At 45.4% G+C, this 25393-nt stretch overlaps 1 protein-coding gene across 21 annotated transcripts in view; it reads left to right on the plus strand.

The window, feature by feature from the left end:
• Positions 1-25393, plus strand: part of LOC105282675 (disks large 1 tumor suppressor protein) — a 452432-nt gene that overhangs the window by 419491 nt on the left and 7548 nt on the right. For 18 of the 21 annotated variants that reach the window (XM_026969150.1, XM_026969153.1, XM_026969151.1 and 15 more), the window contains 5 exons: positions 21848-22061; positions 22351-22508; positions 22679-22928; positions 23710-23812; positions 24518-24556. In XM_026969150.1, coding sequence (XP_026824951.1) covers positions 21848-22061; positions 22351-22508; positions 22679-22928; positions 23710-23812; positions 24518-24556 — 764 coding nt within the window. The remainder of the gene's footprint in view (positions 1-21847; positions 22062-22350; positions 22509-22678; positions 22929-23709; positions 23813-24517; positions 24557-25393) is intronic. The other 3 variants (XM_011344857.3, XM_011344862.3, XM_011344850.3) reach the window with 1 other exon arrangement.

A 25393-nucleotide genomic window follows, 5' to 3' on the forward strand; every position in this document is an offset into this window, starting at 1 on the left:
TTTTATTTCACGACTCTTATCATGCTCAATCCAAAATTCTCGACAAATATTTCCTCTTCTCCTCATTACGCCTTTATCTTTCTCGACAGAATCCGACCTTGAGCGTCATTTGATATTCATTAATGAGTTCCCAGCACGAACTCATCAAGCGACAGCTCGTGCCCGTAGAATTTAAAGGGGGCTTGTGACAAAAGAAACTCTAATCTGAAAATTTCTACGAGGTCATGCGCGCGTAAGGGCGGGAAGACGCGTCCCTTCGGGAACCTCATTATGAGATTTACGGCTGCCGCTCTTTAAGGGTATCCTTATCCAAGTAAGATCCGCTTTATTAAACTTTACCGACGGCCGTCCTTAAGCCCGATTGAGGGAGGAGGCACGCGGGAAAATATTATTTCATACTGATTACGGTATATTAAACACGTACCGACCGTCCCTTCGCCGTAATTGCAAGATTAATTATCTTGTTTCTCATCCTCGTTTGTATTATTGTAAACAAATTGTGAAATACGTCAGTATTAATGGCTTCCGGATAGCTACCGCGTTCCATGACAGCCTCAAAGTCAGAAATTGTGAAATACATTTTTTTTTATTTTCGTGATACACATCTTCCTGCTGGATGATTAACTTGACATGGCACATTATAGAGAGAGAGAGAGAGAGAAGAAATACAGATTTTTTTGTCCAGAAAATTTCTTGTCTGCGAACCTTCTTGCGATCAAATTCAAATGCGTCAGGATGCGCATATCAAAAATTTAATTTTCAGTATCGCTCGACCGCGAAGACTCATCGCTTCAGTAGGTTCTGTTTTCTGGTTCACATTCGTGGTGGTGCTTCGTGGCGGAAATTAATCCAATAAAGTCGCGATGACGTCTGTTCTTTTCCTGTTCGCCAGAACAAAAGGCAGGCGATATTAACGCGGTTGTCGCGCGCAACTGCACAGCGACGAGATACACGGAACTCCGGGGGAAAAAAGGGATAAACGGGGTGCGCGCGGTGGTTGTCGCGACACTTCCGGCGATGTGCGGCGAAAATCGCGTTACACCTTGCATGCATATACATGAGTCGGCTGGGGAGGGCGGAAAGGAGCGGACAGAGATAGGCGGATGGGGTACGAGCATGGAACTAAGCTGCGAAACTAATAATTAAATTCCTTCCCTGCCGCGTGGACGAGAGCGGGTAACATGTACGGTGCCGGAAGTTCGAGACTTTCCGACCTGGGATGCCTTCAATCCTTCCTCGTAATTTGCATACGTGGAGAACGCACCTCAGGAAGAAAACTCTGTCACTAGCTACGGTGCCGTGATACATTAAGTTACCTTGCACTCGTCAGACGTTAATGTATCAACTATACATGTTTCCTTGATTACGCGAAGATCTATTTTTTACTTTATCATTAACAAAGGTTTAACAGAACAGAAATCTTTCGGAACACTCAAGAGCATCTTAGAATATATAATAATTGATATTTTACTGTATTTTTTTATGCCTGCTTTCAAAGATCTATTATGACTATTAGGGAGATTCTGCATGGAGGAGGCATCGCGAATTAAAATTATTCCACGTATCGTGTACGCGTATAATATCGACATAGTGGACCATGGACTCGCCCCAAGCGGGACGCTAAGTTCGTTCGAGTAAATTCCAAAATTTCAATGTTCAGCGGCGATTCGAATTGCAAATGTGCGTCGCCCTGGGCCGGCCATGTCGCCAAGCGACGTCGCATTTAAAAGCATTCGCCAAAGTTCCGTCATCGAGCTGGAAGATAAAATTTAACGAGCGATAAAAGGAGAGGAGCAACTCTCGAATACGCCGCGACAGCCGAGTTTCGACAATTTGCATCGCAACGCGCCGGAAAGATACGAGTGGAACGATTCTTCCGCAATATAATTAATTGCACTGTGAACAAGAATAGATTCGTTTATTCATACATACCGTTTCGTTAATTTTAAGTTTATCACGCAGTAAATTACATCCACACAAATTACATCCGCACAAATTCTATTGTATAATATTATGCTGCTTCTGTGCTGCATAATTTTTTTCTAATTATTTAACATTAACAGTATTAAATTTAAAAATACTTCTATCGTGTTATAAACTTCTTTGTGAAGTCATTACTGGTCGGATACTGTGAAAATGTACCGCCCTGAAAAAGGTCCAGATGCAAGAGTCACGCCCAGATTGACGTTCCTAAAATTATGTCTTCTGAAGAGCCTCAGGCCTGATTCAGTACTTTCTTCTTGCACAGCGTCCTTTTGTCGTGTTATGTCGGTAAGACGAAGCGACAAGAGGTACAGAAACGCCATATGGCCATCCGAGGAACCAGTCGTGCGGCTTTGTCCAAGGAGACCTTTGGACAATAATGTTCGGCATGTCGTGTGGAATGTCTGCACCAACCATGTAGGGAGGCAACTTGTAAAAGGTGGCTGCGTGAGCACATAAATGTATTCTCGCAACGTTCGTGTGGTGTAATTCCGATTGAGTAATCCCCCTCCATAAAATATTTTAATTGTTAAATGTAATCAGTTTCCATTCATGGCCTGACAGAAATATTATAACGTAAAATATTATTACACAAGCCCCGCGTGTAAAATAAACGTTTCGTATAAGATACGTTAAACCTCTCATTTTTTACTTTTTGGGTTGGATAATACTCGTGTTTTTCTTTTATTGCATAAAGCCAAGCATTACATGAGAGAGGTAATACAACCACGAAAATCTGATTCGTGATTGAGTTACGAGGATTACCTTCGAGGGATAAGGGTATTCCGAAGTTGTAACGGTCTTTCTGCCTCGTTGAAGTGGAACAAATTCCACGCGGAGGAACGCCACGAAGAGCTTCCCGCGGCGAAGCCCTTGCCTCCGTCATTATTCCAGAGAGAAAAAGACGGAGCGATTTATATTCTGCTGAGAATATTTGCGTACAAACGAGATGTTGAACAAAGCGTTGAAAAACTTTTAGCTCTTAAGCGCGATGTGAAGAATGCGTTAATGTAAATAATATGATTAAATTGCCAATATCTAAAATCCGTAAAGTTAATGAGTCTGTTAAACAAATATCCACTTATCGACATGATTGTACGAAATAACCGAGTCATGAAAGATTCTGCGGCATTTCTCTTCACTCGACCTAATTGCAAGAATTATCGGGCGTTTATTATAGTCTCGATTCGCCCAACACATTGACGTTCATTCACAACGCGCTGGCATTTAACAATCGCGACAGGTCGGCCGTTAAATCGCTGCTCTTCGCGGCAATGCATTATTTATAGCGAAATCACACCGCATACATGATGTTCCATTTATCTCACGTTATTCTTTCGACGGCAGACTCTGATCAATTTTACATCAACATTCTCTTGCTCATAACTCTTTAATTTTCATATACATGTGTTGTTACAATCAAAATCGAAAGTAGAATTTAGTTCAATTAAAATCTATTCGAAACTATTCGAAAAACATGATTACATATGCGACTAGCTTCCTCGGGTATCCTTTTTGCAAAAAGCCCATCTTTTCCATTAATTTTCCAACGGTATAAAATTGCAGCGACGTTCTCGCGGAGGAACAATCGATTTCAAAGTGACTAAAGAACCTACCGTTAAAGACGAGGGACGTTCAGGGGAATGGGTATACCCGGGATACCCAGTATAGAAAGCCGAGCAGATACGTCAAGGCTCGTTGCGCCCAAGCCGACCATGGATCGGTGGATGGGTCGACTGTGTGTGGGTCTGGAACGAGTCACCACCGAGAGGGTGGAAAGAGAATCGTCCGACTGGGGGGTTCACACACAATGGCGAAACGAATATTCCCCACCGACTTTGTACGAGGGATGGAAGCCCCCTCGAGGCAGACAGCCGGGTAGTGCATGTTTCTTTCCAACGGAAAAGAACGCTTTAGTACTCGTCGATACGTCGCGAATGCTCGCTCGCTCGCTCATTCGTCGTTATTTTCATATAACATAAAGTGTCTCTTGACGCGGATATCTGTTGTGACTGTTGCAATGTGCGAGGATTTAATGAAGGCTCGAGTAATCAGTGTGAAAGAATGAATGTGCATGCGTAGTGAGTGCGGAAAGTAAGTTTCCATTTGCAAAGATCCGATCCGATTATTCTCAACCGACACTCGGTGAGAGGAGAAACAATTACGGCACACGGCGCCCCGCTCTGTATTTCCCAATTTTTGTAACGATAAAGATTCTAATAATAACGATAACAAAATGCGTGATTCAATTGGTAAAACTTGACGAGTATTATACATTATGAATCAGGAAAATACCGGACATTTCTCAGACGGAAATGGGAGTGCGGTGCTCTTCAATAAATGATGCTCGCTCGCTTTATTTTCTACGCGAAAATTTACGGGGAGAGATCCTCGAGGTAGCGTTAAAAGCCTCGAGAAGACTTAAAAGTGCACAAGAAAGAAAGAGAGAGAAATAGAGAGAGAAAGAGAAGAGCGATCGTTCTGCCACGTAGATGCGACATCGTGATGATGTGTAGCACATCGCGTGTAACGGAGTCCCTTCCTCGTGGGAATTGCGTGTTGCGTCGTTGGCTGCCGCAATTGCGGCACGTATACGAGCGGTATCTCCGTGCAAAAGCGAATCACGCCCCCGGTTTCCCGTTCCACGTATGTACGCAACGGCTGGCGATGGCTGACGACGGCCAGCTCTCTCGTTGTCGATAGCCTTCTTCGACGACGTTGCTCGAAATATTTGCGATCGGCATCCTTGCTGTCTGATAGGAAAAAATTGTCAGGATGTCGATAATCGAAGATCACAAGAATCGAAGCAATCTAGAAGAGAATTGAATTTCTTGACTTGGATTGGAATGTCCCGTTGATTGACTCACTTCCGTTGAATTAACACCACGACGTATGTATCCGCGATGAATATCCGGTCGAAAAACGCGACGAGCGTTGCATTACGAAAAAATGTCCCGTTACTCTATAATCTTCTTTTTCCTTTCTGCTTCGTTTGCACGAAAAGCGAGCGAGACCAGCAGGGTCTGCAAAGTGCTGTTTAACAATTTGCATAAGAGGGAGAGGGTTGGATGGGAGAAGGCAATCTCGAAAGAGATTGAAGACTCCTTCTTGGGGACGCATAAATTTATCTACTGTCGCGGTGATCGTTCTTTAAATTTCGAAGAGAAGGGGAGGGTGATTTTATTTTCTTTGATGACGACGCGTAGCCGTCGATCGCCTTGCAGGTAGAAAGTGCCACGAAACGAAACGAAGGCTGCGCGACGGTAGAGGCGGACTTACGCCTTGTTTCGATCGCGACCTCCTTCCCCGTTCAATTATTCATTTTCGCAACTGCGACACTACTCTCTCGGTAAACGTTCGACAAAAGGCGCGCCGCTAAATCGATTCCAGGAAGACATCGCGAGAGAAAACGTCGGTGTCCCGTTTATCGTCCTGTTGTGTCGCGCGATTAAACGCTCATTAAATCAGCCTCTGGCAAATTGGCGAACGACTCATGCAAACGTTTGCTCGAGTCTCTCATTTCTTGTTGGCCTTTACTCAATTTCTGTATCTTGGTCACCGTGTTTCACTTCAGGACGTTTTCATGATTCATTACATTAAAATTACAATTATACGATTACTCTCGACATCGTAGTCATCAACAGTTTCTGCCAAATTCGCATGTGCTTTATTGGACAGATTCATATTTCGAGGTGAACAGCTCTATCTATTCAACCAATGCATCTGTCTACGTAGTCAAACGTAATCGATACTTTTCTGATTACAATGACACGAGTGCAAGGTACGCACTTGCTGCAACACGGACGATGGCGAAAGTGCGCGAAGCAAAATGCATCGCTGGAGCTGAGAGAGCCTTGTCATGCTCCGAAGCCGTAAATGATCGCGGCTCGATCCTTCTCCGGATAATTGATAAGGTGCTGCCCGTACTTGTCACGGTCCACGGAAAATGCACGCTCGCTAAGTGCGCCAAGTCATTGAAAATTTCACGGGTCTGCTGCGCATAATCGCGCAAAAAGTGCCGCGAATCACCGCGTAAAGAGACCATCAGCGCGTATCGGCTCTCCTTTGGCGAAATCTCGCGCTTGTAAAACGTCCACATAATTAATCTACTGCGCCACGTATCATGGAACCATCGTATGATCGAGTCGCATCGAATTCCAGACGAAACGCGTTGATCAGAGACAAGTTAAATGTTTGGATGGTACTGAGTTAATTTCGAGTGTGAATTCGTGACAATGTCAGTTTTGTTTCTTGTTTTATCATCACATATGAGACAAACGATTATATTATTTTCGTTTAATATCTCTAAAAACAGCTGTTTTAACTATTTTTAAAAGTTGAAGCTATTCCTAGTAGGAATTTCCTACTCAAGTTAGGCAACGTGGTGTCCAAGTATCGATTACCATGTTGCACTATGAATCCGTGCGCGTGAAGGCAAACGGAAACGGAACAGAAGAATAGATTGGAAGAAATCGCAATGGAAGAGTGGTAGTCCCTGGCGACTGGAACGCGCGTCATGCATCTACACGCACCTCCGGGATCTCGAATTGTGGTCAAATTCCCCCTCGGTTCCCCGACGCGCTTGTTACTCTCGACGAGAGTTCCGGCGAGAGTTCCGGCGAAACCAATTCGGCTGTGCTTGATCCCGAGGACCGAAATCGCTCGATCAGTCAGGCGGATGCGACTAGTTCCGAGATGGACGACACTAGTCGATACTAATTGCGAATCTACCAGGAGGCTGTCCTATTCCCGCGCGACACCCGCTTCCATCGGGCTAACAACGGAATTCCCGGCCACTCGATGCCTAAGTAACATGATTGCTAATTGTAATTGGAAGCAAACAGCTGACCGTTGTATGCCACAAGCCCACCTTTCGCTGGAAGTTTATCCGAAATTTCAAGATTAAAAGCACGCCGGATGCGCGTCGCGATCTCAATCGTGATGTCTGAACAAGATGTACTGCCACAAAGAGTCCTTGATCATTCCCCTTATTTTTGCATGTCTGAAACTGAGCATGATTAATTACATGAAGTTGAAAGAATAATAAAAAAAGTAGCAGCGAAGATATAAATCAAACTCCTATTATTTCAAATGTTTAATGTTCAAGAAGACACGTTTTGACTCGGAAGACAAAAATTCTGAAATCTGTCTGTATGAGACGTATCACCAAGTTTAGAATGAAAAATCGTCCCAAGGCATGAAACGCCCCTTCAAGAGGGGACTCTTAACCGGTCGACGTGGGTGGAGATCGGTTGGCATCCACGCTGACGCATAAGAAAGCCGCTCCCGGGGTGGCGGCGTAAGAGGAGATGCTGCATAGCTTGCACTCTTAGGTTCTCTCTCTCTTTCTCTTTCTCTTTCTCTTTCTCTCTCTTATCGTTGGTGAGGCAGGATCGACGGCAGGCTTGAGGCTTACGGGGAAGGGAGAAAAGTCCGGTAACTGTCACTCGAGGAACGGCCGACGCGCCGCAAAGATCGTCGTGCGATCGGCTGCTTCCTCTCGCTAGTCGGATCCGTGTGAGAAAGTGATCGGCCCGGGAGATCCGATCGAGTGTGTGCTTTTGTGTGATCGATATCAAGGATCGTCAGTCGTGTTGTGGTGTGGCAAATTTTGTATGATCCGCCGATGAGGAATGCATGAAATTCGAACAAGGTGCTCGAATCACAGTCGTCTTCCCTCGATCTCGGATCTGTCTACGATCTACAGTGAATCTATACTATCGAGATCGTGCGAGATTTCACGCGGATTTTCACGTTTCCCCGGTGCTCTCGCATTCACGGTACGGAGAATTGTGTGTTTAGTTGAAAATACGGACACGTAAAAGCGATCTCTCACAAATTTTTGTAAAATTGCCCGCAACAAATTACCTCCGCGAGTAACGTTAATTGCACGCGGATTCGAATTTCCGATGTGTCCGCGCGCACGTTTTTCGGCTCAACGCCGGAAATACCGGCGACGCTCGCTTTGCAATTCGAATGTTACGGTCACGTTCGCCGATTTAGTGGCATCCTCCTTCCGACAATGAATTGTGCGTTTTTTTATGCTAAAAGAGAAGAAAAATAAATAGCAGAGAACTGTTTCGCGAAGGAAATTAAATGAAACAATCGGCAGAATTGAACAGTAGTATCTCGCAGTTTAAATATTGTACAACAAAATCGAGTTACGTGCGAGTGAACCGGAATTTATCGCGACAATAAATTAATACGCAAATACACAATGCTGCCTGAATGAATGGCGTCGTGTTTCACAATATTCGTGCTGACTATAGTCTAATATCGCAACACGATGTTATATTGTATAACGTAATAATTTGTATTGTATAACGTAACGTAAATGCTGAACGATGAGATAACACTCTAATAATAACGTCACGTAGAACATCCGTGACACGCGCGGCGTGTAACAACGGGAAGCGCAAACAGCAAATATTTAAATCTGCGCAAATATTTAAGTTCAACTTGAGGAGATTAAAGATAGGTTGCAAAATATATCTGAACTGCAGCAACAACAATAGATGTTCGATAAGATGACAACGGCAACGGGACGTGTTCGATGAATTAAACATCGTGTAGAGACGTGAGAGGAGAAAAGGAGAAGGCAGATAACGAGGAGGAGGCACGCCGGTTGACGGAAATATCATCATCGACGATCTAAGACTTTTACATTCTCTTCGATCGCATACAGCTACACCATGATCGATTTCCCACGATCAGTCGTTTCTTACGAAAATTCGTTTGAAAGGCGAGAGCCGCAGCGATCCTGATTCGCGCGTTGTTTTCCACGTCTATTCAATATCACCCAATTGCAAAAATACAAATAAATCCCGAGCGAATGATTTTCCCGTGAAAAGGAACTTGATTCCTCTTTTTAATTTTTTTCTTTTTTTTCATGATTAATTCACCGCTCGAAACGTCGGATTCCCGTGGCGTTTACATCCTGCGATAAATTACAGCGATATATATTATAAATTTGCATTTTCGGAGCAAGCCGCTGCGCAAATTCTGTGCGAAGGATACGCGTTTTTCGCTCGGTTTTTCTTCCTACGCCGCGAGATTCCATCGTCGAGGATTTTGGGAAATGACAGTACAAAAACACATCGAACTGGCTCGCGCGCAATCAAATCGAATACCGGCACGTACGTCAAATATTTATTCGCCTTTCTATTTGATCGTGTCGCAGACCTATCGCCGCGAATATTAAAAGAGCTGCCTCGGCTAAAATGTGCCTTCGCTTTCGCCTTCGTCGTTGATGTCCTCGATGTTCGCCACTGCCGGTCGCCAATCTCCGTCTTGAGACTCGCGATGGAAATAAACCGAGTTTTTTTGGCAAGTTTGCGCAAGAGTCGCGCATTGACAGTTAAAGAATCCGGCGAAACGTCAAACGCTGCATGATTATCCGAGGAATCCGCGCGTTATCTCGACATTCCTGACGAAAAACGGGTCGTTCGTGAAGCAGCGATCGGCTGCGGAATTCCATGATAACCCTGAGATTATTCAGGCGGCAACGACCGGACGTGATAAAAATTCCCCGAGGAATCCCGACGGTCCAGACGTGTTCACCAACATTCACAGGCGACGTTGCCTCTCGCGACGAACGTTCAAGCTGGTGTCGCACGTGTGAGCGCGCGACTTTGTGCCGCGTCCATGGTGTGCGCGCGTGGTGTTGACCCCATAAACAGGCTCGACGGCTAAAAATAACGCGCCGCGTCGGTCGAACCAGTTCGTCCGAGAAAGAAAAACGCAGCTGGATGAAAAGGAACGGGAGAAACCCAAATGCATGCGCGCAAACGCGAGAGAGACGGCAGGACGAGCGTTGCCGCGAACGAATGGAGGAGAGGCAGAAAAAAAAGAAAGAGAGAGACAGATAGAACAAGAGAGAGGAGAGAGGGCAACATTGGAAAGTTCAATGTCGCGTGACACTTCTGGCCGTCGACTTGATCAGTCTCACGTACGAATCGAGCATCGGAAGAAGACGTCGCCCGGCGTGGCTGTCGCGATAATGCGGCCTGTAGAAAGCCGTTTGATTGACCGCGATCGTCACGCTAACGGGTTGTTCCCATACAGCGACTTCCCCGTATCGTATCAGCGAGTTCGCGGTTTCCGATCGTCCGAGAACGCCGATAACGACGGCAATAGATTCACGCGAGCCGTCCGCGTGATTATGCGAGATCTAGGAAATTACAGCGATTTGCTGATGCTAATGGCAGTACGATCGTACTTCATGGCCTCGCGCACGAGATACGGGAAGAGTTTACGGTGTTAATTGCAGCGTGCGTGCGCGCACAGAGCGTTCCTCTTTTCCCGATGTGACGAGATAATTATAGATTCTTTTCTGATTAATTTCAAGTTGATTTTTTTTTACAATTAGCTGGAATACCCAAAGGCAAAAAGAACGATAGCTGCTTGATACAGGAACGTGTTCGACTGATTTTCAGAGGAATAACGCGTTAAAATCCGTAACCGGTTCTCGTTTTCATTAAGAAGGTATCAATCTCGACTAACGAAAAGCTTCAGCTATGATAGATGCTCGTCAGGTCCGGGGCGCCCTGTGCACAAATCACACGTTGTTACACGCGTAATGATAGTATTCACAAAATTAATGTAATTTATATAGAAGAATCGCTGGTGGCACGACCCGTAACAGTTTCCCCTGTAACAAGACAACTTCGGACAGCACTATTACACGGTGCGCGTCACGAGGAAGCACCATAGAAAGCCGCGTAGCCGGGGGTCTCCGAAGCGTGAGCGTGTCGTGATTTTTAGCGCAGCGACATCAATTATATCCCGTGCACGGTGGTAACGGCCCGGATTATGGTGATAAAAAGGAACGGTGAAAGCGGCAGGGTAACTACGCTAATAAGGGATTAGCGTACGCGAATTCGATCAACGGTGCGATCCAGACATCTCGAAGTTATTAGTGTCACGGCGATTATAAAGACTGGCGCCCGATTATAAACGGGTATTTAAGTAGTACGTACGAGATTATCGGAAGCTAGTGATTGGAACTTGCACAAGGTGATTTTGCAAAAGTGGCGCTCGACAAACCGCATAAACGAAACGCGCGCTGCAAAACGCGCTGGTGGCTTCTTTGCGCGACGAGCAGACGCGGAAGAAGCATGACGCGGAACAGGCAGCAGATTTTCCCGTTGCGACCCTTCGCCACTCTGGGACGCCGAATTCTGCGGGATAAGCTATACAGAAGGTACGTCGATGACATATGATCACCATCGCACGTAACAATGGCGCACGTGAGAAGCGAAAAAAAAGCTTTGCGAAACTCGGGAGCACTCCGGTCGAGATGCGAATTGTGTGTGTGCGTATGCGTGTGCGTGTGCGTGTGCGTGTGCGTGTGTTAAATTTCGCCATGTGTAATTTCGAGAGGAATAGTGCTTGTCGTAATTATGTGTTAGATTGTATTTCAGTTGTATTATTGGAGAGAATTACTGTGTTCAGGGATGTATATGTATTCAACCGGAAGTAGGGCTTTTCAATATCAGAACTGTGCATCGCCGGTTGCTTGTTTTGATCCATGATCCTTTGGATGAATGGCGCCAGGAGCGATTTATGTGTCACTGCATCTCTCATGTTTCACTCATTCTGTTTATGCAAGAAGACACAAAAATTTAGATCGCACCCTAGGATTTGCGCAATAAAAAAGAGAGTTAATTTGACTGAAATTATAGTGTATGTGTCAGTAGTGCACGGATGACAACTTTCGCATCGAACTTAATTAAAATATGACATTCGGTCGTGCATAAACGCGCGCAGAAGGATAGCAATTACACTTTCTTTTGCCATTAGGCAAGTAGATACGGCGCTTCAATTATAAATCGTCGCGAGATGAAGCGTGCGCGAGATATCGTCGTGAAACGCTCAACGTGTAATTAGAGTGGTATTAAGCCAGCACGACACGATACTAATAAGTTCTCTCCCCCAAGATTTTTTACTAAAACGGAACTGCAGTCGTCGCTGCATCGAAGACCATGAATCTTGAACTAAATAATCTCCGTGGTGCGCAGAATAAGTCTGATCTGCGCGCGTCGATTCGAGATGAAATCGTGAAAGAGCTCCATTTGAGAGGATGTCGTTCAATAAATTTCCAATGAATTTATTTAGCGGTTAATTGAATTCGATATAAATGATGCTGCGTAGAAATCGACCTTATTCCGACTCCCGCGCTTTCCCGGGATTATTGATACACCCGGGGAAAATTGGCGTCTAATAGCAGTCCCTTATGTGTGGAAAACCATTTAACCCGGATTCGCCGACGTCGCCGGCGGGTTCACGATAGCAAGAAAGCCACGCCGAGCAAACGGACGAGAAGCTCTCTTTCACTCCGGAAAATTCCCGGCACGATTCGAATTGGCGGCCCTCCGCGCGGCCGCGAAGACCGGGTGCGGCCGGAAATTTTCACCGGCCGGCGATCAGGTCGGTCGAATCGCGCTCGACCTCGTCAATTTTTATATTTCTCCTGCCTTTTCCTTCACAGCACCAATGCGACAAAAATGTCGATTTAGACCGGTCACGCACACCTTTATTTTTTCCTTGACGAAGAACGTAGATGCTTGGATTATAAATAAAATTGCACTTTACCAACGCAATTTTCTTTTTTGTAACGATTCCTGTGCCGAGGAGAAATTAACCGTGTATTCAAATCTGTGAGAATTCTAGCGTTACTGGAGAGTATGTTGCTCGTTTCGAACTTTGAAACATCCGTGCAACATAAAACTCACTCTTGTCATTAGATTTCATATTACTCCGTTCATCGCAGTAGTTTTTACGGTTGAAAAGTCGAGTACGGTTGAAAGTTTTTAATTTTATATCATTCCCGGTTAATTATGCAATCTGGCAGTTGGCGTACGGTCGCCAATTATTTGACTTTTGCCGGCTCATGTTTCGCTCGTCAAGCTCGTCGCTTCATTTGGATGAGCACGTGAAAATGCTGGCCGGCGGATGCAAATGCGCGTGCAAATGCGCGTGCAAATACACGTGCGGTAAGAGGACATTAAACGGGAGGGATGAGCGGGAGAGACGAGCTGTCCGAGAGGGTGGTAAACGGAGGTGGAGAATTAACAGGCGTTATCCGGTCGGAACGAAATGGCGATGTAATTGTGACGGACGAGCTGACGAGCCGCGCTCAATCGGTGTGCCCGTTCGAATAGGCAGCAAATAGAGAGAAGGGAGAAGCCAGATGAAGATATACAGAGCACGAATTACAGCGCCCGGTCCGGCTTTTTGGCTCGTTTACCCGAAGCCGAATTGTCTATGCGCGTCTTCGTTCTGGAGAACGCGTAAACTACGCTCTCCGCGTGGACGTTGCACACGCTCGACCCTGGTTGCTTAATCGCTCGCTAATTGCCTCGATAATTTCCGTGGAGGATATGTACACATCGTCATCGATAGATGTTGTTCCATGCATCTATCTTTATCATATCAATAAAAAAGTTGCAACGCAACTGCGTGGTAATATACAGAGTGTCCCAGACCTACCGTATAAGCCGTTAATGGTAGATTCCTGAATTCATTTGGAGACGAAAATCCTAATGTAAAAATGTCGAGGCTATTATAGTTTTTAAAGGGGACAGATTTAAAGTTCACCAATCCGCTTGTCACAATTTCGCGCGGTCAGGGACATCGCATTAAAAGGGACCTTCCACATCACTTCACGCAATTCGATAGAAACATTAACACTCGAAATTATTATTCTTTATTATTATTTCTGTATTTCTTTGTGCACTGTTCGCAAGTAGACCGATGAATATCAGGATGATAATAGTTTCTAAATGCAGAAAACCATACTTCATACCGATCGTAATTGATTTTCTCTCATCACATGAGAAACGTTATTTATTCGTTGCACGCTTCGCACGAATGCTTTGAAAGTTCGACGCGCGTCGCGTTTCCGTATGACAATTTAGAAACTATTATCATCCTGATATTCATTGGTCTTGCGAACAGTGTACAAAGAAATAAAGAAATAATACTAAAGAATAATAATTTACCACTTGCGAGTAGCATTTATGCAAATTGCCTTTATGCCGATACCAACAAAGATCAACGTGTTCGCGAATGGTGTTGTATTGTTTTCGAAAAGAATTGATTTTTCTTTCTCTCTTTCAAAGGTACGGCTATACTCATAAGTTTCCTTCATAAGTGCAAAATAACGCTGTCAGGTGACGGAGCTTTTGTAATCGACCAGCTATCTCGGGATTAGTGTCTTCATATAATTCCACACTTCGAGTGGGTTAGTTGACCCAGGTCAGAATGAAGAGAGGTCCTCTCGAGGCGGAAGACGCGACGGTACCTCGTTTCTTAATCTGGCTTTAGGTCATGGTCGTGATTTTACGAGCTAGCTCTACACGAATAAACTTCGACCTATTCGCTTTTACGATCGCGACTGACGTCGGGGGAAATATTTCATTCGCGCTGACTGCGTCGCACTTTGAGCCTGGTTTATTCGATGATGAAAAATGCAGGATAATAAATCCATCGGATATATGCGGAATATAATGTATGCGGAATAATAAAATCACGAGTCGAATAAAAGTATAATTTAATGTTTTCGTAAAAAGATATGCGTTTACTTTGTGCACATGTTTTCCTGCAGAACTTTTACGTAAACAGCGTAATGCGGATGTTAACGATTGATCGACTAAAGAGTTGACGATATTACGGAAATTCCAATACGAATCGCTACGTGGCCTCTCATTAAGTCTCTCCTAAAGCAGTTCTCTCAGGGCGCCGTTCCCACGGTGTGACAAAGCCTTTAATACCACTTGCAGGGGATCCGAAGTAATTTATGTGCAGACACGAGGAACCCCCTTACCGAGGTCAACCTTGAGGCTGGAGCGATCGTGCTCAGGGAGTATTTCGTTGCGAAAGTTCCGATACACGGGCCCGGAAATCCCATTAAAGTCCTGAAACTTCGGCACGTTGCTCGGCGCGCTTTCGTTTCCGCTTCCGTTACGCGCGTCACGAACGGCGGGATTCGTGCGGAAGATCCCTCTCCCATCCCCCCTCTCCCACGAGGCGCGCGATTGAGGTCGAAGGGCTTCTTTTATTCGCCCAACGTTTAATTATCTGTCTTCGGAAAATCCCAACTTCTACAGTTGCTCGATCCTTCCTTCCTGCAGTAAAAGATAAACAAGTAGATTTACGATGTGCAAAAATGTATGTCTTCAAATTTTATTTTTCCCGAAAAACGCTACATCATTATTACGTAAAAAAAAATAATAAAAACGTTAACTCTCCCTGATATCTTATATTTCCTGTCATCGTTTTTGCCGGATGCGATAGAGCTCGGCCACGTGTCTCACGTGCCGCTTATCGCCGCCACCCCTTCTCCGGGGAGGATGTATAGCTCGGTGTTAGCACAGAAACGAACACGTGGTGTGCCGAACCTTGAAATCGCCCGGGCGCGGACTGAAGGGAAGGGTCCCCGTGGGGCGCAGTCGCCCCGGAAACACCCTGCTGCGCGCGGTGTCCTTAATAAGGAGCAGGGTCAAACGCCACTCCTTGCTGAGCGCGACCGTGACTTCGGTTTCGCGTTACTTGGAGCTTTTCGGGTCAAGATCGGACGAGCTTACCCGCCCCGTTGTCACCGGTATCAAGTTATAGCCACGTTATTTAAACAACAGCCAACATCTTTCATCGATTCTGCAAGAATAGCGTTCAAGAGGAATGCTATGCCTTAAATTAGACTACTTGCAGAAGAATAAAGCAGAGTGCCAGCTTTAATAAAATTCCGTCCCCGTCGTCGATTCGTTTTACATAATACCGTGTACGTGCTCGGGTATCTTTTGAAAAGTAGCGAGCTTCGCGATATGAGTTACAGGATCGATCCTCATCCTAGGAAGTTCTCTCTTGAAGCATCTTGCGGAAGAGGGTATCGAAGTCGTGAGAGATTCATATCTCCGTGATACAGATTTTATTGTCTCCGGGGAACGTGCAACTCTCACCCAGATCATCCGCTTCTATCAGCATATTCCTCGAGGCTTCAGAATCTCTAATGAGATTCCGAAATAGGCCGAGCATGAGAGAAGTCCTCGATCTCTGCCCGGTAAACTCGAAAGAGCGAGGCAACGCTCAAGAAAGGTCCCTCTACTCTTTTGCAATAATTGAAAAATAAGTAAAAAGGCTTCAAGCGTGTGGATGATCAACGAGATCGCTCGTGCGGAAAAAACGCGCGCGTGAAAAATGCGAGGTATTCCCATTGTGAAATTAATAACTTTACGCATTATGCGCGACGCGTTCTCTTTTATTCGGAGATATAAATAATTGCGAACAAACCGCATATCGGAGGTATTGTTTGAAACGCAAGCACGGCCGGCCAATAGCGGATGATAATCGCGCCGAGGCACTATTATGCGAACGCTACTTGTGAAACGTCTCGCGTTACAATCGTGGGTAACCAGGCAACCACAACGCGATAAGAGGGTGTGAAACAATTTCGCCATATCGAGGAAAACTCCACCGTTATCATCACACAACGGGCTCCACGTGCGGTTGCTGAGGATGACTATCGGTGGTAGCGATGTAAGTTATTCATAAAATCGCCACACCGACCGACTTTGCGGTAAGTGCGGGATTGTTTCTGCATCGAAACACAGAGAGACAGAGAGCAAGAGAGAGAGAGAGAAGGGGTGAAGAAGAGAGACGCACATTTGTGCAGGGAGAGTGGCGCGCGCGTGCGTTTCCTCGCAAGTAGGTCAATCGAAGAAGCGATACATCGGGAGTGAATTTCCATTTTCACGAGACTGCCTTCGACTGCGCTCGTCGTTGCAATTAGCAGCGGTGCAAACAGCAGTTTCTAATTGAAAAAGAGAGAGAAAAAAATCCAAGTCGAGACACGCGCTTGAGGCCTCTTCGATTGATTCTCTCCTCGATACTTTCGACAGAGCGGGAACGTTTCGCGTTCAAACAGTCGCTGATGGTGACGCAATGCTTACGATCCGGATTAATTATTTATAATTTATAATCGGAGCACTGCGCGCGTGAACGAAATACCGAAAAGTCGTGAAGAAGTCGAACGCGATTAGTGATGAGAACGTCGTCTTCAAAAATTGATATCGTATATTTTCACGAGACTCTACTCGGTTTCAGCCGCAGAGACGAACGACAGATATTAATTGTCGAGCCTCGGAGAGCAGAGGGCGAAGGAGATACGAGACGTGACTCCCCGCGGAAGACGCATAATTAAATTGTCCCGCGACTCTGTGAGACTTTAATCCCGAGATGCAATTCTTCCACGCTTCTCTGCGAGAGACATCGGGTTCATCGGTTTTTTAACGACTCCCAAGCTTCTGTCTGCATTCGGAGATAAAAGTTCCATCAGGGTGGATCTAACTGGTTGCAACATTGCCGCTAACGCATCCACTTAACTCTTTACGCTTTTACGCGCACGTATTGCCAGTGATCTTGCCTTTTCGCAAAAGCTAACAGTCAGCAATATTGAGAATTTTCCCGCCCTCGGGCACTCTATTAAGCGTCAGGAGAAAAGTTCGTATGAACAAATTGCGTCCAGTCTCGAGCAAACTCTCCAAGATGGAACGCGGTTTTTAATATCGGTTCTCAAAGCACGTTGTTTCGGGACGCCTCGTTGCCTTCTACGAGCAAGGAAAAAAAAAGAAGTTAATTCTCCTCTCTGCGGCACTCTTAAGTGTTCGTAAGGGATTTTACCCCCGGTGGAAGATAAATTTACCCCCGTCCGTCTATTTTGCGACGTCCACGTCTATTTTAACGTGGTCTTTTATTTTGCGTCCGCGCGAGCGAATTTTCGCCGGTGTATTTAGACCAGCCGCGAGGGGATGACCGTTGCGAAAAAGACCGGTGGAAGAGGAGGGTTCAGCGGGTTGCCCCAGTTTTCCCAAAGAGCGGCGGAGTGTCGGCGCGGTAACGGTACGGCACAGGGTGGAAAGAGGGTTGCGGCGTGACGTTGCAGCGCGCGCCAGAGAGAGTCAGCTTATTTCTATCGATCCTGACGATGGTAGCTCGCAGTGGCCGCCTCGGCGGCGCGGCGCATGGCGACACGGCGCGTCGGCCACCTATGCTTGGCGGCCTTTAATCCGTCGCGACGCCCCTAACCGACATCGGGACGCGACGTCGTCGGTTCGTGCTGTAAGAACCGCCAGAAGCAGAGAACCGCCGAGATCGTCGTCAGCTGAGAGATCGCGCAATCCTCCGCGCGCTGTTTCTCGTTGCTGCCGCTCTTTCGCACTCCTCGCCGATCGATCGTCTCCCGATAGTCGATCGTGATCGACCGCGATCTGCGTCAACCAGCGCGAAGGGATGCAGAGAACATAGATAGGGGGTGTGAGAGTGAGAGGTTGCGCGTCACGACGATTCCGCAGCGGAACCACCGCAGCGTCGTTACGTCATCATTCCGCCTACGTCGCGGCGGAAGGACAGGTGCGCGAGGACCGAGGGTGAGTCTGTGGGTTTCGTCTTAGAGTGAATGCGAGTCAGAGCGCAGCGACGTGCTGATCAGGAGAGACTCAACGAGCAGAAAGAAGATACGGTGAACGAAAAGTCCAACTGACGGTGTGCTGATAAAACATTGAGTGCGGTGTCGACAGTAGTGATGTACACGAGATGTTCTTCGCTCTTCTTCGCTGATGTTTCCGTCCTGACGATGAAATGGGGAGTGTAGAGTGCCTGGGAGCGACTCAAACGGTATGAGATGGTACCGTTGCTGTACATACTGCACTAGGCGGGATTGTGCATTACTGTGCATGTTGTGACCGCGAGACAGGGAAAGCGGCTTAAGGGCTGACACGCGATCAAACGAGAAACAGCAATTTCTTGCCGGGAGGGAGGGATCTCGTTGGAGGGATAAACGAAAGAGCGAGTTCTCGACAGGTGTTCTCGAGGTGTGCTATCGTGCGTATAGCGATTGTTAATTTTCACTGTTTTCTATGCGCGATATAAACCACAAACTTAGCGAGATTGATTCACGAAGGACTCTCGATGGCGCGCATTACTCGATGGAGATTGCTGTTGACGAGAGCGCGGTTGGATTTGTAAACCGCAAAAACGCAAATTACGTCTCAATTCACGGCGTTCTATTAAAGTGATGTTATTATAGTTTATCGATAATAAACCGCGACGTAATAATAAAACACTCTTCCGGTCACTTGCCCTCTCGAATATTGCGCAACATCGCGCTGGCAGAACAGTTTCCAACGACGAGACGCGGCCTGCTTCGCGAGAGGAAGTCGACGGGATTGAGGCCTCCAATCGAGAGCATACGATAAAGCAATCCGTGTCGCGACTGGTTGCAGCGTGCGTCAGCGTCGACGCGCGTATCCGACTGACGGAAGCAGATGCTGCGGACGTCCACGCACATCCGGCGCGCATTCTCCACCACGCGGATCCCGCTAAATCCCGGTTTAGCGCGAGCCAATCGCAAACGGGAGAGATGCGATGTTTCGGAGATGCGATGGACTCATCATTCGATGTACAAGTCGATAAAATGATAACGCACGTATATTCCTCTTGCGATACGCGTCCGATACCTCGGGGTTTTCTTGAGAAAAAATAATGTCTTAACAAAATAAAGATATAGTTGCTATTATTATAATAACTCCATTGTTATGTAATTGTGATATTAAAATATGATGAAGTAAAAATCAATCAATATTATCAAAGTAATTTTAGTTATAACGAACGCACCAAGTTAATCGTAAATTTATTATCTTCGCTACATCATTGACGCGTTATTTTATATTAACGAAGATAATGTAACGTTTAACAATGCTCGCCGTCTGTGGCTGCGGCTATCTCGCGAGGTGGCGATGATGTAACGTGGCCTTAATGCACCCCGGCGACTGCGCTCCGACCGTTAATTCGAGGTCTTTGTTAACGCGAGCACGGGAGAAGGCCGTCACGTCGGCGCCACGTCGTTGTCGTCGTCGTTGTCGTCGAGCATTTCGTCCGAAATGAGGTTGCTGCTGGCACGCACGGTAGTCTGCCCCTGGAACATGCATAACGTCTCTCGCAGGAATTCTCGTGTTATGCATCGTGTATTCCTTCGGCGGCAACAAGAGAGAAAGAAAAGAGGAATTGCGTTCATTCCTCGAAATAAAATTCAGGAATTGAATGGATATCCGGGTGACGAACGGAATCCGAATTAAGAACTTTTTTTGTTAGAATTTTATTAAATAAATATTTCTTTCACGGTTGAGAAAGCAGGAAAATATGATACTACATAGGAAAAAATTTATAAAAATATGATTTATTATATATATAATATTACATAAATTCAGATTTCAGCATTCGTTGAAGGATATCGTCGAATATAGTCAAAGCTCAGTAATCTCTGCTCGCCTCAGTGTTCGTCTCTATATCTTGCATACAACGTGCGGGGGTGAAAGCATAATGCACAAGCGTCCCGACGACTTGGACGCCTGATGCGTAAGCGCTTACGTAGGGCGTCTCATTGATCGACGCGCATTTGCGTCACCCTCTCATCATTATGCGAATTCACGCGCGCAATCAGCATTGTGTTGGTCCACCAACATTCGTTGTTTACTGTGGAAAGCAGGTATTTTCAGATCTGAAAAGTGACGTTTGCGTTCAACAGTCTCTTGCAACTATTCCTCCTTAGCGGAGACAATGGACGCGTCACGCTCGAATAATTAACAATAATTAAGTATCTTTGTGCGCAAACCAGGGGCATCGCATCAAGAAAACCACGCTAGTCTCGTTCGCGGTTTAGAACCGCCAAGATCTCACGACGATACTTAATCAAGGCTGCAATCACGCAAGATAATTGCATAATTGAATTATCGCGCTTCGGTGTATTGCACAATACCGCCCCAACCGTGCACGAAACTCTCCAACTGGCCGATCCTTGAAATTCTGCTCCCTGAGATCCTTGAAATAATTTAATATCACGGAATAAAATTCCCTCGTGCCTTTTATTTTCACAAGATGCCGTATTCCATTCGACGCGCATATATCGAGCCGCATTATGCTCGCAGCACACGATATTTCTGACGTGCATATTATCTTCGTGGTACCGACGTCGCTCGCGAAATGTCAACGTTCGCACGAGTCCTTGCATTATGCGTTTCATTATGGCGAAGTGCACTCCGGATCCGCGAAGGCGATGCATGATCGGGCGCCTCGACAAATCCTCTAATTAACGTGATAATCGCGCTCGAGGACACGGCGCAAATCTGCATTTTGATTCGCGCGTTTGCTGCGAACTGCCAACGCGCGCGCGATTAAGATGCGAAATATTAGAGCGTGTGCCTTAAATTAGGAGCACACACCTCTCTCCGCACGTTCGTTCGTAATTTATAAATATTTATTAATACTTTTGCGAGGCTCTTAACGTTCAGATTCCTATCTAAAATATTTTCCAGAGAATCCGTTGTATTCCGTCGGGATAATTCAATAATAGAATCTTTTATTTTCTAATCCAACTAAACTGGCAGTTTATTACTTAAGATCACAATGTTTCGATCGAGTTTCCGGTCCTTATCAAGTAATAATTAAGAATATAAATAAGTCGTTTTCTATAATTAACAAAAAGCAGGTAATAATGTTATACTAATTCAGAGAATATTAAAAGTCAGAGAATATTGAAAATTGTATTACGAAACTTTTAATATTCTCTGAATTATAACATTATTTAATCTATCTGCTTTTTGTTAATTATCGTTTGATAAGAACCGGAAACTCGGTCGAAACGTTGTGATCTTAAGTAATAAATTATCCGTTTGGTCGGAGTCGAAAATAAAAGATTCTATTATTAAAATATTTTCATGGAACATGTTTATTTTTGATCACTGTTGCCGGTGGTTTGACCTTCTTCGAAGATCATCAATATTGAAAGTCGTTTATCTATTTTCTTTTACAGAGAAGTGCGCACCGTTGTGTTGAATAAAGGATCCTCCGGCCTGGGTTTCAACATCGTCGGCGGTGAAGATGGCGAAGGCATCTTCATCTCGTTCATTCTAGCCGGTGGTCCGGCCGATCTCAGTGGGGAATTACGCAGGGGCGATCAGATACTCAGTGTTAATGGCATCAATCTACGAACAGCCACCCATGAGGAGGCTGCCGCCGCCCTCAAGGTGAGACTTTTGATCTGGCGTCATTTTTACGTGTCGTGTTACCCTTAAGAATATTCGTGGACTCAATTTTTCGACTTTAAAAAGAAATCTGAACTTAGAAAAACTCTCGATGCAAAATATCTTATGAATTAAAACACGAGTTCAAGTATCAAAAGTGGAATACAAATGCAGACGTAAGACAGTCTCGATGCTCGAATTCGATTCTTCGTCGCATCAGAAAATTGTCAGAGTTTACAAGTGACTTTCGCAGAATAGTATAGATGTACGGTTTTCATGTTGCGATATTCAGGGTACCGGTCAGACAGTGACAATCGTGGTGCAATACAAGCCCGAGGACTACAACAGATTCGAGGCGAAAATCCAGGATCTCAAACAACAGATCTCGCAACAGAATGTGATGACAGGCACCCTCATGAGGACCTCCCAGAAGAAGTCACTCTACGTGAGGTAATTGCGCGCTCGCGATCCTACTACATCGCGCAACCTTGTAATTTCTCATAAGACTCATGGGGTTTTTAATTAATTTTTGATTAATTGACATCCGGGCTGCGCGATTTCGCACGTATTCCAAGTTTGAAGGCAGATCAAATAAGGTAATCACGACTTTCTCCCCGAAGAGCGTTGTTCGATTACGACCCCAATAAGGACGATGGTCTACCCAGCCGCGGCCTGGCATTCCGTTATGGCGAAATCTTGCACGTGACGAATGCCAGCGACGACGAATGGTGGCAGGCGAGAAGAGTCACCCCCCAGGGTGAGGAGGAAGGTCTGGGCATAATTCCCTCGCGTAGGCGATGGGAGCGCAAGCAGCGTGCCAGAGATCGTTCCGTCAAATTCCAGGGACACATGCCGGTCATTCTCGATAAGGTGAGTCCAATGAGTCCTCCGGGAACTTCCGAAAGAACCGAATTTCGACGAAACCTCTATGATAAATCACGAAACATACCAGAGAACTTGCGGTCTGCGTCTCGAAAATTCTCGAGCGGCCGCTCGAACTCGTGCGAGAATAATCACGACATACACTGGCTCTTCGAGGTATAATTATCTTAAACGCACGGTTATTCTCAATTATATCTCGTCCGTAGATATTCTGATACTGAATTTAGTTTCATCGAGAATATTCAGAGAAAAAAAATAGCAAAATGCGCGATAAAAATAAAAGACGATTATTCTATCGTCCTGTGATTATTTAACTGGAAAACTTGACAATGCGTTTTCTCGCAGCACCAACTGTTTGTTTTTCATGTATTCCGCATTGATATGAATTAATTTATAACGGACATACTTTTGACAAAATGTGTCCACGTGCGATTAATTCGCCCAGAATGTAACATCAAAAAGGAACGGCTGATTGAATATTTATCGTCGATCGATACCGCCGTGCAACCGTTTCCGCCTGCAAATTTGATACGGTCAGAGATAGAACTGACTGGTCAAATTCGCGTGATAATCGTTGCAGTCGTCATATGTGCTCTTTCTAAAAACGTCCCCGCTTGCTTCGGAGAACATGAATATTCGATAAGATCATCTCAGCTACGCTAACGAGCGCGTCGATGCGCGAAATTACGCAAGCGCGCGATTCCTCGATCGAATTATCGCGATTGCCGATGCATTTCGATGCGCAACGCAGTGACCTGATTGATTTCAGCAATCGACGTTGGATCGGAAGAAGAAGAACTTCTCGTTTAGCAGAAAGTTCCCGTTTATGAAGAGCAAGGACGACAAGTCCGAGGATGGCTCCGATCAGGAACGTGAGTGTCGAGAAAACGATCATTCATCTCTCTCTTTTTCTTTCTCTCTTCCCGGTTCCTGCACGGTCAATGCATGTTCTGATCCGTATTTACTGTGTTTTGCGAATTTTTTTCTCGCCATATGTATCCGCCTGTACTTGTATACCGCGTATGTATCGCGTATATATATATATATATATATGACTCAAACGCTGAGTTACAAAGTTTTCGTCCATGAGCCTTAATTCCTGTCTTCGAGGGATCCGATTGTTTTCTTTATTGTTTTTTTGTTTTTTAAATAATTTACCATCACATCTTGCAACGAAGTTTGAGAACGTCTCAGACCAAGACGCTCGAGAACGGATACCCGTTTGTCGTTTGTATTGGTAGAGCCAATTCTCCCTTGATTGTTCTTGATTGTTGTTTAACGCCCCGCAGTGTTCTCCAATCGTTTGATGCGATATACGATACAGCCCTGACTTTTATGATTGCTGTGTTGCTCGCGAGTCAGTTTGAAGCTTGAGTTGCGCCATAACAGAATGGTTACTAACAAGATAATCTGATGCTTAACGTAACTTTTCGTGCGAGATATGAAAGAGGACCACCGATACGGGTCCACGGCGCGATGCGACCCAATCGGATTTCAGGCCCAATTTCCCGAATGAGCTTATGTGTTTTTACCATGTAAAAATGTGATATGTGGTTTTGTTTTGCCTGCTTGTGTAGGAACGCCCACGACACCCGAGAATGAGAACGGTCCCACCCGTAAGTATCTTAATTAGTCTGACAAATTAATAAGCTCTGTAAATGTGCGCTTCCAATCGTTTCTCACGCATGACACCGCAAACGACAGAATGTACGCCAAAACACGCGATTTGAATTAAGTTCCGGTGCATGAAGAGCTGGAAGAGCATTTACATGATTTATAGAGAAATATCGTTAATTCGTAATTATAGCGAAATAAATTAACAAATATTCGTTGCAGTAATAATCTCAAAAATTAAATTAAAGTTGTATGTTGCGGATATTTAATTTGATCTTTTTCTTGTGAAAAGCTATAAATACGATTACGATTTACGTTTATAACAAGGCGCGATTATGTGATTTGCCTTGTCGCGATCGAGTTTGCGTTTTGGCCAAGATCGAATCTCAGCATCGGCGTATTCGCATCGCGAGTAATATCACTCGCGGGGCGAAACTGCCGCATCATTAGCACATCATCATCATCATCATCATCATCATCATCATCATCATTCAGTTTGCTCTAGCCATGAGAGCAGCCGCAACCGCTCACTTAACTCGCCGACCTGTCTTGCCTGCGCGTGCACGCTGCATTTTGAACTTCTTCAAATCGCACAAAGCCTTCACTAACACCCCCAACTGACACGCTGTTATCTACGCTCTCGACTCCGCTTCTAACTTTTTGGCTTTCCACTGTTGAAGGTTTATGAGTAGTAGACTGTAGTGGGTCGAGCACGGTAGAGCGACGTTCCTCTCAGACAGTAGTTCGTGTTTTCTCTCTCTCTTTCTCTTTCTTTCTCTCTGTCTTTCCCTTTCTCGCTCCTTTTTCCACGAAGAAAGAGAAACGCTAGAAATGCGATA

This window comes from Ooceraea biroi, chromosome 4, assembly GCF_003672135.1.
Source record: "Ooceraea biroi isolate clonal line C1 chromosome 4, Obir_v5.4, whole genome shotgun sequence".
NCBI classification, from domain to species: Eukaryota; Metazoa; Arthropoda; class Insecta; order Hymenoptera; family Formicidae; genus Ooceraea; species Ooceraea biroi.